The sequence below is a fragment of the Pyrus communis genome, chromosome 15 (genome assembly GCF_963583255.1).
Source record: "Pyrus communis chromosome 15, drPyrComm1.1, whole genome shotgun sequence".
Taxonomy (NCBI): domain Eukaryota; kingdom Viridiplantae; phylum Streptophyta; class Magnoliopsida; order Rosales; family Rosaceae; genus Pyrus; species Pyrus communis.
Genome location: NC_084817.1, coordinates 11,273,766 through 11,286,472, shown reverse-complemented (window position 1 = coordinate 11,286,472; position 12,707 = coordinate 11,273,766). Strand labels below are relative to the sequence as shown.

The 12,707-nt window shown below is 42.1% G+C and overlaps 1 protein-coding gene across 1 annotated transcript; it reads right to left on the bottom strand.

The window, feature by feature from the left end:
• Window positions 1-6,248: 6,248 nt before the first annotated feature.
• On the bottom strand, window positions 6,249-9,063 carry LOC137717061 (uncharacterized). The gene is made up of 4 exons (XM_068456376.1): window positions 7,671-9,063; window positions 7,046-7,271; window positions 6,368-6,910; window positions 6,249-6,264 (listed from the first exon to the last, which is right to left on the bottom strand). Exons 1-4 carry the CDS (start codon window positions 9,061-9,063, stop codon window positions 6,249-6,251), a joined length of 2,178 nt encoding a protein of 725 aa, XP_068312477.1.
• Window positions 9,064-12,707: the final 3,644 nt, after the last annotated feature.

Sequence of the window (12,707 nt, the reverse complement as noted above, 5' to 3'; positions counted from 1 at the left end):
CTTACCCTATCCTAATCTTTTGCTACCTTAATTCCTGCTGCAAAGGGGACATCTAAATGACATTAGAACACCTAAATATCAGGTTTCTAGAAGCCCTATCTTTCTCATAGATAGGTGCCACACCTATCCCTTCTAAAAGCTATGTTTCCTGCCACAAGGACCATTCCTTGTCCTCCTTGGAATCTAATTGAGAGTGTCCTTGTTCTTTGGTGATTTGGAGTCCCTAATTCTTCTCTTTCTGAGCTTTGCCGTGCCTTCCCTTCACCCTATAAATAGAGTGTTTCGCAACCTTCGTTCCAAACCATATCTTTCATCACAATTTCACAACACACATCCATCATACACACAAATCCCTTTTGTGCCGCAGCTTAGCAAGGAGAAAGGAGAGGAGAGCCTTAGCCGTGCCATCACATTCAAGCTTGGATTGCTAGAACGTCCTAGGTGTATTCTTTCTTAGTTTTCAATGTTTAAATTTAATAGGCTTTGTTTAATTGCGAACATGAGGAATTAATTTCTTTTTAGTTAGAGGTGAATTCAAAGCCATGAACATATATGTGATATGAATTGATTTCCTCCAGTTATTTTTTTATAAAACATGAATGCGATTTACTTATCTGTTTGATTGATAACTTATTCTTGTATGTTGATTAAGGGTGCACACTTAGTTTGCACGCATGAATTTGATGCTAAAATATAAGGGAATTTCACCTAATAGTTATGAACTTATATTTATAAGTAGTGGAAGTCACTAGTCATGATTGTGTTAAGTAAAACCATGGCAGGAGTATCATGCAGTTCATAGTTACGAATGCCTTGTCAATGCTTATGATTTTCACAAAGCTTAATGATCTTTGATTGTATCTCTATTATGCTGTTCGTGTAGGGAACTATTGAAGAATAATTTGGTTGCCGATGCGTTGTCCATCCAATTCAATGAAATTAGGAAAATCTGAGAGTTAATTTGTGCAATTCACGGTTAATTTGAGGCATTGTCATTCATAGTTTATAGGAATAATAATTGGAAATCGATTTATATGCACATGTGTCATGTGTGGAGAAGGACCTCTAACTAGCCATTCACCCATTAAAACACCCAATTTCGTCCAAATTGTTTAGAGTCTTTAAATCTGTTTGTTTCTACTTTAATTTCGTCCAAATCAATCCCCCCCCCCTTAATTAAGTGTGCTAGGTTAGTTAGAAACGTGTTCAAATCTGTCCAATTTAGTATTTTGAGTCTTTTTAGTTTAATTTTCGTCCAAATCACTTTCTAGTACCTATTTTGAGTCAATTTAACCTAGTTTGTGTGTTTTGAGTCTGTTTAGCTTGTTTTGAGTTATTAGAGTCTAGTTTTCTATTTTTGAGTCTAGTTTAGTGTTTTAGAGTTTAAATTATGTAGATTAGCATCCCTTTTAATCACCCACCTAGAACGATCCCCACTTACACATACTACAATTATAGGGTTTAATTTGTGCGTTATTTTATATCACATCAACTATCCTTGCTCTAATACCAAATGTTAGACCTACAACTGATTAGTCTTCACCAAGGATCACAAATAACATACACACACACACACACACACACACACACACACATATATATATATATATATATTTGAGGAGTCTGAGTATAATCATACCTGAGGTGCCTGATACAAGCAGCAAAACAGCAACACAAGATTCTTCTACTCACTGAGGAACTGGATATCAAAACCCTAGCGATAGTTCTAGATTTTGTTTTGACGTAATCTTCCCATGAGAGGGGACACCTGACACACCCCGATCGAGATCAGGGCATGCTGGCCGTCACGTGGAAGTGACGTAACCATGTGCACAGTGCGGAAGCTAATAAAATAAAAATTGGAAATAGTAATACGAATAAATAAAAACTGGTTTTACATAAAGTAATAACAAGAGCAAGCGTAAGTGTGACGCTAAGTTCAGAGCATAAAGCCTAAAGCAGTCCAGGAGAAAACGACGCAATAAAAGTACACCCGAAGGTGGTCCTACGCTGGTGATCGTCTGTCAGATATGCCGGGAAAATCCTTAGGGAAACCACCAAACATGCTAGCCAACTAGAACCTGGAGGGGCGCAAAACAAAAGCGTGAGTGGGCAAAAACAAAGCTTTTCGAAAACCATTTAATAAATAAGTTCTAACCCCTCGCCGTAAAACCTGTATACTACCCAGAAAATAGATATATATATAAATCATGTTCAAGAACATGCTATGCCAAACCTCAAAGTAAAATGAAAGTGCTCCCGATGGTCTTGGGTGCCACGGTCTGCTAATGGCGTGGCTCACAAGATTGCATCGATTGGTTTTTCGGAGATGAGTGATGTCGTTTGGGTCGTTAGGCCCCCATCTTCGTTGGTCTATGTATTGAACAATGACGGATTACCGTGCCCTCATTAATGGGTTATGGTGGTGATGGGGATGACGCCTCTACTTGGTGGAGGGGTCGTTGTGAATTCCCTTGACACTGCTTAGTATTGTTTTATGTTTGCCTCTCTGTAGGCCTTCTATGCTATGGTTCTTGGTTTCAAAAAAAAAAAAAAAATGAAAGTGCTCAGGTAATCACACATCAATATCATATAATTTGTCAGCCAGAGTCTCCTAACGTGACCTGTACGGCTGAATCTAGAGCTCAAATCTTAATCGCACTAACTAGACCTGCACACGAGTCGGAACCACCTAAAGTGGTCTGTACGACAGGCCTGGGTGTAACCTATATATACGCTCAAGTGCTACGATCACGTGAAGGCTGGGCGAATAGTCGCGGGTCACCTACGAGTCGGAACCACCTAAAGTGGTATGTACGACAGGACTGTGCACCTAACTTGGATCCAAGCTGAGCTTGTGGTGCGGGAGGTGAACATCACGTGAAGGACTGTGCCCAACTCTGGGCGGGAGCACTAACACCGGGGGTGTAGGTTATGAGCTCTCTATGCATCTCAAATCACTACTGAATGTAAACATGAATTACACTTACCTGACACTTACATGTGCATCCGCAGCACCCATACATACACATATATAAATGCAACTAACCATGCATAACAAACGGCAATATAATATATGGCATATAACTAATAAACGTTTAAATCAATTTCTGGGAAAATATAAGTATATAGGTATATACGGAAAACCAAAAGCCCACTCACTAGTATGTGGAAGGGTCGTAACCCCCCTGCCTCGAGTGACCACGCTCGTCCTCGGGATAGGATTCACCTATATGCAAAACAACTATAAAAACGTTAATTTTAAAGTACATAACCAAACTTAAGAAATAACTTCTCATACAATGCTCAAATGGGGTGTATGAATACACCAACGTGATATACTCAACCTGAGGAACATCCCCATATTTTTAAAATAATTTTTCACTGTCGCACGCGCCCCCACGTGCTGGCCAAGGCACGGCCACACGCGCCGGCCACGCGCAGGCACGTGCCTGGCACGCTGACGGCGTCAGTTAACGCCGTCAGGAATATTCCGTTATCTTTAACGGATTCCGTCAACGGCGTTAGGAATATTCCGTCGTCTTCTCCGGCGAGACTCCGGCGCCGTCGCCAGCGCCGGAAAATCGGGAAATTTTCAAATCGCGATATCTTCTTCGTTTTTCAACCAAATCTCACAAAATTGTTAACAAAATGAAGCTTACAACGAGAGGAACAAGATCATACCACTTTCAAGTGCTAAAATGCACAAAATCTCGCCTGGAAAATACCCCCAACTCCGGCCAACCTCGAAACTCATGATCCTGACGTCCAAAACCTTCAAACGAACCACCCCGAGCCTCCTAAGGACCTCACCAAGCTTCCTACAAGCTTGAAATTCCCAAAAACATGAGAAATTATGTGTGCATGAACAGTACCCAAAATCGGGTATCCCGAGTTCGACGTGAAAATGAAGGTATTCTTACCTGAAATGGGTATGGTTAGACTCCAATGAACCTCACAAGCGTGGATATGTACTTTGTTTCTTCGATCTGTGAGGATTTGATGCGTTTGTGTGTGTGTCTGTACGTTTGGATGGGAAATGGGAAGGAAATGGAGCTCGGGACAGGGTGCAGGGATAGGGGAAAGGGTGTGGGGTGTAGGTTAGTGTGTGTGGCCCAAAACATGCCAGCAAAAAACCCAAAAACAACCACAAAACGTAAAGAAATCGCACTAGGGGAAAAATCGTCTTTTCACACGTACCTTTTAAAATTTTCAGAACGGGCTGTTACAACCTACCCACCTTATTAGAATTTCGTCCCGAAATTCAAAACAACCATACAACAACCCCTAGTGATCAAAGAACAACCGAGGATACAAATCCCTCATTCAATCTTCTGTTTCCCACGTAGCTTCCTCCACAGAATGATTTCTCCACAAAACTATCACTAAGTTCACCGTCTTGTTCCGTAGAACCTTTTCCTTCTAATCTAGTATCGTCACTGGTGCCTTATCGTAAGTCAAATCTGGATTAATTTCCAAGGGTTGAGGAGGTATCACATGAGACGGATCAGCAACATAATGTCGAAGCATGGACATGTGAAAAACGTTATGTACTCTAGCCAACTCCGGAGGCAACTCCAATCTGTAAGCTACCTCACCAACTGGCTCAGTGACCATGTATGGTCCAATGTAACTGGGACTCAATTTACCTTTCTTTCCAAACCGTACGACGCCTCTCCATGGTGAAAGCTTCAAAAATACCCAATCGCCAACCTCATACACTCTGTCAGTAGCATGCCGATCTGCTAAACTCTTCTGCCTATCCTGAGCTGCCTTCAGGTTAGACTTAATTACCTGAACATTTTGAGTAGTCTCCTCAACAATCTCCGGACCCACTAAAACTCTTTCTCCAACCTTTGACCAACACAACGGTGTGCGACAAGATCTGCCATACAATGCCTCAAATGGTGCCATGCCGATACTCGAATGAAAATTGTTGTTGTAGGCAAATTCCATTAAATTTGTGCCAAGCATCACCAAACTGTAGCACCGAAGCCCGCAACATATCCTCCAAAGTCTGAATAGTTCTCTCTGACTATCCGTCCGTCTGAGGATGATACGCCGTACTGTAAAGTAGTCTCGTACCCAAAGCTTCCTGAAATGCCACCCAAAACTTAGATGTAAATCGTGGATCACGATCCGAGACAATACTCACAGGGACACCATGGTATTTCACAATCTTCGAGATAAACAACTCCACTAATCGGCCCAAGGAATACTTCTCTCTCACTGGAACAAAATGTGCTGACTTAGTAAGCGGTCAACAATCACCCAAATGCCGTCAAAACCATTATGTGTACGCGGAAGCTTGTACACAAAATCCATAGTAATATTTTCCCATTTCCACTCTGGAACAGGAAGCGGCTGCAATAACCCAAACGACTTCTTCCTTTCCGCCTTAACTTGCTGACAAACAGCACACCTACTCACATACTCAGCTATCTCCCTCTTCATTCCCGGCCAATAATAAAACAGTCGAATGGTATGATACATTTTAGTAGCTCCAGGATGCATGGCATAAGCTGAGAAATGTGCTTCATCAAGAATTACTTTCTTTAAATCCAAATTATTAGGAACGAACATCCTACCCTCCTGCATCAACATGTCATCCGAATCACGAACTCTGAGGTCTCTCCTCCTTCCTCGATCTCGAGCTTGGATCAATTCCTATGTTTCCCTATCAGCCACCTGAGCTTCAAGCACCTGATCGACCAAAATTGGTCTAACTTGAAAATTAGCAAGCAAGGCCACATCTCGATCTTCTACTTCTAACCTCACTCCCGTAGAACGTAAGTCTGTCAGAAGAGGAATATGACTCGCATACAACGCATTGATACGGCCCTGAGACTTCCTGCTAAGTGCGTCAGCTACTACATTTGCACGACCAGGGTGATAATCAATCGTGCAATCATAATCACTGAGCAACTCCAACCACCTCCGCTGACGAAGATTAAGATCTTTTTGCGTAAAGAGATACTGAAGACTCTTGTGATCTGTAAAGATCTTACATTTCTCTCCATAAAGGTAATGTCTCCATAATTTCAACACAAAAATGATAGCTGCTAACTCCAAATCATGTGTAGGGTAATTCAACTCATAGGGTTTCAACTGTCGTGAAGCATAAGCAATCACCCTACCATGCTGCATCAACACACATCCCAGACCATTTAAAGAAGCATCACTATAGACCTCGAAGTCACCACTATCGTCCGGGAGTGCTAAAACAGGTGCATGAGTGAGACAATACTTCAACTGCTGAAAACTCTGCTCACACTTATCATCCCACTCAAATTTAACGTCTTTTCTCGTTAGCCTCGTCAATGGTAAAGCAATCACAGAAAAATCCTTAACAAACCACCGATAATACCCTGCTAAACCAAGGAAACTCTTCACCTCTGTGACAGTTTGCGGTTGCTCCCATTTCTCCACAGCTGCGACCTTCTGAGGATCCACCAAAATACCCTGAGCTAAAATGATGTGCCCCAAAAACGCAACTTGGTCTAACCAAAACTGGCACTTGCTAAACTTAGCATACAATTGGTGTTCCCTCAACCTTTTCAACACCAAAGTAAGATGTCGAACATGCTCCACCTTCGATTTAGAATACACCAGAATGTCGTCGATAAAAACAATAACAAACCTATCCAAATATGGCTGGAACATCCGGTTCATCAAATCCATAAAAGCAGCTGGTGCATTCGTCAACCCAAACGGCATAACCAGAAACTCGTAATGACCATAACAAGTCTGGAACGCCGTCTTAGGAATGTCATCCCTACTAATCTTCAGCTGATAATATCCAGACCTCAAGTCAATCTTGGAGAATACACAAGCACCTCGAAGCTGATCGAACAAGTCATCAATACGCGGTAACGGATAACGGTTTTTAATCGTCACCCGATTCATTTGCCTGTAATCAATACATAGCCTCAAAGTTCCGTCTTTCTTCCTCACAAACAATACTGGAGCACCCCAAGGTGAAGTACTAGGCTTGATGAAACCCTTATCCACTAATTCCTGTAACTGAACTTTCAATTCCCTTAACTCAGCGGGAGCCATACGATAAGGAGTCAAGGAAATAGGATTAGTACCTAGAAGCAACTCAATAGTGAACTTCATGTCTCGGTCTGGTGGTAAACCAGGTAATTCCTCAGGGAAAACATCGGGAAAGTGTCTGACTACCCTCACATCCTCTACTCTACTAGGAGCAGCTTCATCCAACACCACATAAGCCAAGTACCCCTGGCAACCCTTAGACAACAACCTTTTCGCTCGCAAAGCCGAAATAACATCATGTCTCACCCCACTCTGCTCGCCCACAAAAGTAACCACATGTAGTCCAGGACGATGGAACGTAACTATTTTCCTGTAACAATCAATATTGGCACGATTGAAGTGCAACCAATCCGTGCCCAGAATCACATCAAAGTCAACAATGTCTAACGGGATAAGATCAGCTGGCATAACAACATCCTCTACTATCACTGGACATCCTGGGTACACACAATCTACGATACATCTCTCCCCTCTAGGCATAGCGAACTCTAAATCATACCCTAGAGGTGTGGGGCGAGGTTGCGTCACTTGAGCAAATGTATGAGAAATCACAGAATGTGTAGCACCACAATCAATTAATACTCTAGCAAAATAACCAAGGATATTTAACGTACCCATGATCAAATCTGGATTGTTCTGAGCATCCTGCAGAGAAATATTATGAATACACCCCTGGGTTTGCTGTCGTCCACCTCGACCTCTGCTCGTCTGGCCGCCACGACTCTGAATGCCATGCCCCTGACTGGGCTGACTAGACTGCCTCGAAGACCTCGCACTACTCGTAGCAATCTCCCCATGCTGAATTTGTCCTCCCTGAAACCACTGAGAACCGCCTGCTGGAGCTGGAGGATATGATGTATAGCCGCCGAAATACGGAGGATAACCGCCCTGGGAATATGGGTCCTGGGGATACTGATATTGTCCTGGGGCATAAGGAACAGCATCGCCCTGATAGTAGTAGGCACCACCTCGACCTGTTTGCCCATAACTACCCGGACTTTGAATCTGCTGAATTGGTACCGGTGGTGGCAAGAAAGTCTGCTGTGGCTTCTGCTGCTGACTCTGGGGACAATTTGCAGCCCGATGTCCCATCTGCCCACAAGTAAAGCAACCACTGCTGCCATGCCTACACTTACCAAAATGCCGATTATTGCACCTGCGGCAAACTGGAGCCCTACCTCTACTAGCAAACCTACCTCCACGTCCCTGACCAGTGGCGCTAAAACCACCGCTAAAAGAGCTAGAACTAGTACCACCCCTCTTGAAGTTCTGTGTCTTACGAGGTCCGAGCGACGCCTGACCTTTACCTTTATCATCCTTCTTCTGATTACCATCCTTCTCTTCCTCCTCACTCTCGCTCGGCATATTTTCTGAATCCTCAATCCTCAGCAGAATCTCATAAAACTCCTGGTAAGTATCACAGTGGGTAGTGGTCGCCATCGAACGCCACTTCTTCTTAGTGCCTAAACGGAAACGACGAAGCATCTCCGCTGGATTACCAGCAACATCTAGATGATAGCGAGACAAATCAGTGAACCTCCAGTAGTACTCATTCGCTGTCAACTTCCCCTGCCTCAACTCAGTGAATTCCTGCTTCTTTCGATCAATATACTTAGGAGGCATGAACCTTCTCTTGAACAACTCTCGGAAAACATCCCAATCCGTCTTCTCAGCTGGAGTCAAACGACGAAGTTCCTGCTCCCACCAGGACGCAGACTCCTTACCCAAAAACCACGATGTCGTCTCAACCCACTTCTCAACTGGGAGATTCCCCTGACTATGCAAAACACGAAAAGTCTTCTCAATATGCTCTAACCATCGCTCTGCACCCTCATAACCCTCGTTGCCTTCAAACTTATCCAACTTCAAATTATACATAGTCTCCAGAGAAGTCCTCTGGGGAGGGCGGATCGCCGACTGAATAGCTGTAGCAATAGCTTCCCCCAGCTGAGCAATATCGGGAAAACTAGGCTCAGCAGAGCGACGTGGTTCCCCACGAGGCGGCATAATTCTGACAGGATACCAAAACCATTAGAATACTCACAAAAGCACAGGACTGCCAAACCTAGGCTCTAATACCAAACTGACACACCCCGATCGAGATCAGGGCATGCTGGCCGTCACGTGGAAGTGACGTAACCATGTGCACAGTGCGGAAGCTAATAAAATAAAAATTGGAAATAGTAATACGAATAAATAAAAACTGGTTTTACATAAAGTAATAACAAGTGCAAGCGTAAGTGTGACGCTAAGTTCAGAGCATAAAGCCTAAAGCAGTCCAGGAGAAAACGACGCAACAAAAGTACACCCGAAGGTGGTTCTACGCTGGTGATCGTCTGTCAGATCTGCCGGGAAAATCCTCAGGGAAACCACCAAACGTGCTAGCCAACTAGAACTTGGAGGGGTGCAAAACAAAAGCGTGAGTGGGCAAAAACAAAGCTTTTCGAAAACCATTTAATAAATAAGTTCTAACTCCTTGCCGTAAAACCTGTATACTTCCCAGAAAATATATATATATATATATATATATATATATATATATAAATCATGCTCAAGAACATGCTATGCCAAACCTCAAAGTAAAATGAAAGTGCTCAGGTAATCACACATCAATATCATATAATCTGTCAACCGGAGTCACCTAACGTGACCTGTACAGCTGAATCTAGAGCTCAAATCTCAATCTCACTAACTAGACCTGCAAACGAGTCGGAACCACCTAAAGTGGTCTGTACGACAGGCCTGGGTGTAACCTATATATACGCTCAAGTGCTACGATCACGTGAAGGCTGGGCGAATAGTCGCGGGTCACCTACGAGTCGGAACCACCTAAAGTGGTCTGTACGACAGGACTGTGCACCTAACTTGGATCCAAGTTGAGCGTGTGGTGCGGGAGGTGAACATCACGTGAAGGACTATGCCCAACTCTGGGCGGGAGCACTAACACCGGGGGTGCAGGTTATGAGCTCTCTATGCATCTCAAATCACTACTGAATGTAAACATGAATTACACTTACCTGTGCATCCGCAGCACCAATACATACACATATATAAATGCAACTAACCATGCATAACAAACGACAATATAATATATGGCATATAACTAATAAACGTTTAAATCAATTTCTGGGAAAATATAAGTATATAGGTATATACGGAAAACCAAAAGCCCACTCACTGGTATGTGGAAGGGTCGTAACCCCCCTGCCTCGAGTGACCACGCTCGTCCTCGGGATAGGATTCACCTATATGCGAAACAACTATAAAAACGTTAATTTTAAAGTACATAACCAAACTTAAGAAATAACTTCTCATACAATGCTCAAATGGAGTGTATGAATACACCAACGTGATCTACTCAACCTCAGGAACATCCCCATATTTTTAAAATAATTTTTCACCGTCGCACGCGCCCCCACGCGCCGGCCAAGCGCAGTCACGCGCCGGCCAAGCGCAGTCACATGCCTGGCACGCTGACGGCGTCAGTTAACGCCGTCAGGAATATTTCGTTATCTTTAATGGATTCCGTCAACGGCGTTAGGAATATTCCGTCCAAACTGACGGAATATTCCATCGTCTTCTCAGGCGAGACTCCGGCGCCATCGCCGGCGCTGGAAAATCGGGAAATTTTCAAATCGCGATATCTTCTTCGTTTTTCAACCAAATCTCACAAAATTGGTACCAAAATGAAGCTTACAACGAGAGGAACAAGATCATACCACTTTCAAGTGGTAAAATCCACGAAATTTCGCCTGGAAAATACCCCCAACTCCGGCCAACCTCGAAACTCGTGATCTCAACGTCCAAAACCTTCAAACGAACCACCCCGAGCCTCCTAAGGACCTCACCAAGCTTCCTACAAGCTTGAAATTCCCAAAAACATGAGAAATTACGTGTGTATGAACAGTACCCAAAATCGGGTATCCCGAGTTCGACGTGAAAATGAAGGTATTCTTACCTGAAATGGGTATGGTTAGACTCCAATGAACCTTACGAGCATGGATATGTACTTTGTTTCTTCGATCTGTGAGGATTTGATGCGTTTGTGTATCTGTCCATATGTTTGGATGGGAAATGGGAAGGAAAAGGAGCTCGGGACAGGGTGCAGGGATAAGGGAAAGGGTGTGGGGTGTAGGTTAGTGTGTGTGGCCCAAAACATGCCAGCAAAAAACCCAAAAACAACCACAAAACGTAAAGAAATCGCACTAGGGGCAAAATCGTCTTTTCACACGTCCATTTTAAAATTTTCGGAACGTGCTGTTACAACACCTCTTATATAGACTTATAACCCCAACTGCATCCCAACTATTGTGGGATCATCAAAGCCTAAAAAAAACCTCCACGTTTGTCAATTGTTAAACCACAACTGAAGCACGCATTTAGTGTCCTATAAACAAGGGATTTTATCCTTTAAATGGTTTTGCCTTTAATTAATAAATTCCATGTATGATAGTCCTTATTATGCTCAGTGACAATTCAATAGAGTCCTAATAATTTTTCCCATAAACCATGAATGACAATGCCCCAAATTAATTGTGAACAACATTAATTAACTCTCAGATTTTCCTAAGTTCATTGAATTAGACTCAACGACATAACCAAATTATTCTTCTCAAGTTCCCTAACTATGAAAAGCATGATAGAGATACATGTCGAAGAACATTAAATTCTATAAAAATCATAAGCATTGACAAAACATTCGTAGCTATGAAAAGCATGATACTCGTGCTAAGGATTTAATTAATTCAATCTTGACTAGTGACTTTTACTATTTGCAAATATAAGTTCATAACGATTAGGTGAAATTCCCTTATATTCTAGCATCAAATCCTTGCATGCAAACTAAGTGTGCACCCTTAATAAACATACAAGAATAAGTTCTCTATAAATTGGATAAGAAAATCGCATTCAAGTTTTATGAAATAATAATTGGATGTAATCAATTTATATAAAACATATGTTCATCATAACTGAAAAGCAATCTAAAATAAACATTGAAACTTAAAACAAAGATAGAAACAATTCTGAAAAATTCCAGCAACTTTAATGGATGAATGGTAGGCGCGACACACTTCTAAAATGTTGCAGGACATTTCATATATATAAGGCACGGCTAAAACCAAGGAGGAAAAGGATTAGGCGTTTTGAATTATTTTAGGACTCTAAGAAACAGGTGGAGAGTGTTGGAATGTGATTAGGATTCTTCCTTGCAGCTGGAGATAAGATAAGATAAGATAGGTGTGAGGACTTGTATTTTCAAAAATAATTATATATAATTATGTGTTGTATATACTCATTAATTTCAAAAAGTTTTGTATTACTTCTTATTTAATCTTTAATTCCTTTATTTCATTTTTCTATACTCTAATTTACTATTATTTTGAACCAAATAAATACACCATTACGGTAGTATTTGAACTATATATTCATATTATTCATTTTCTTTCCTTTTACATTATTTTATTAAGCTATTTGTTCTATTCTAATTGGACCAAAACCATAGCCAATTAAAGGGCTTTTACATCATCCCTATCGATAGCTTTTAGGCGGTGTAAGTTTGCTTGGTCTGGTGTTACCTTCCTCTGTGCCGACTTCCCTCTCCTACAAATAGAATGTTATTGCTTCGGTTTTCTTCGCTGGCTAGATGAAAG

Excerpts from the sequence above, each read along its gene's own strand:
- LOC137717061 (XM_068456376.1), bottom strand. The coding sequence starts at position 9,063 with ATGCCGCCTCGTGGGGAACCACGTCGCTCTGCTGAGCCTAGTTTTCCC. Across the intron at positions 7,272-7,670 it reads CAATCCAGATTTGATCATGG|CGAAAAGGTTGTTGTCTAAG; the intron begins GTACGTTAAATA and ends CGGCTTTGCGAG. Across the intron at positions 6,911-7,045 it reads TATCGTATGGCTCCCGCTGA|GCAAATGAATCGGGTGACGA; the intron begins GTTAAGGGAATT and ends TATTGATTACAG.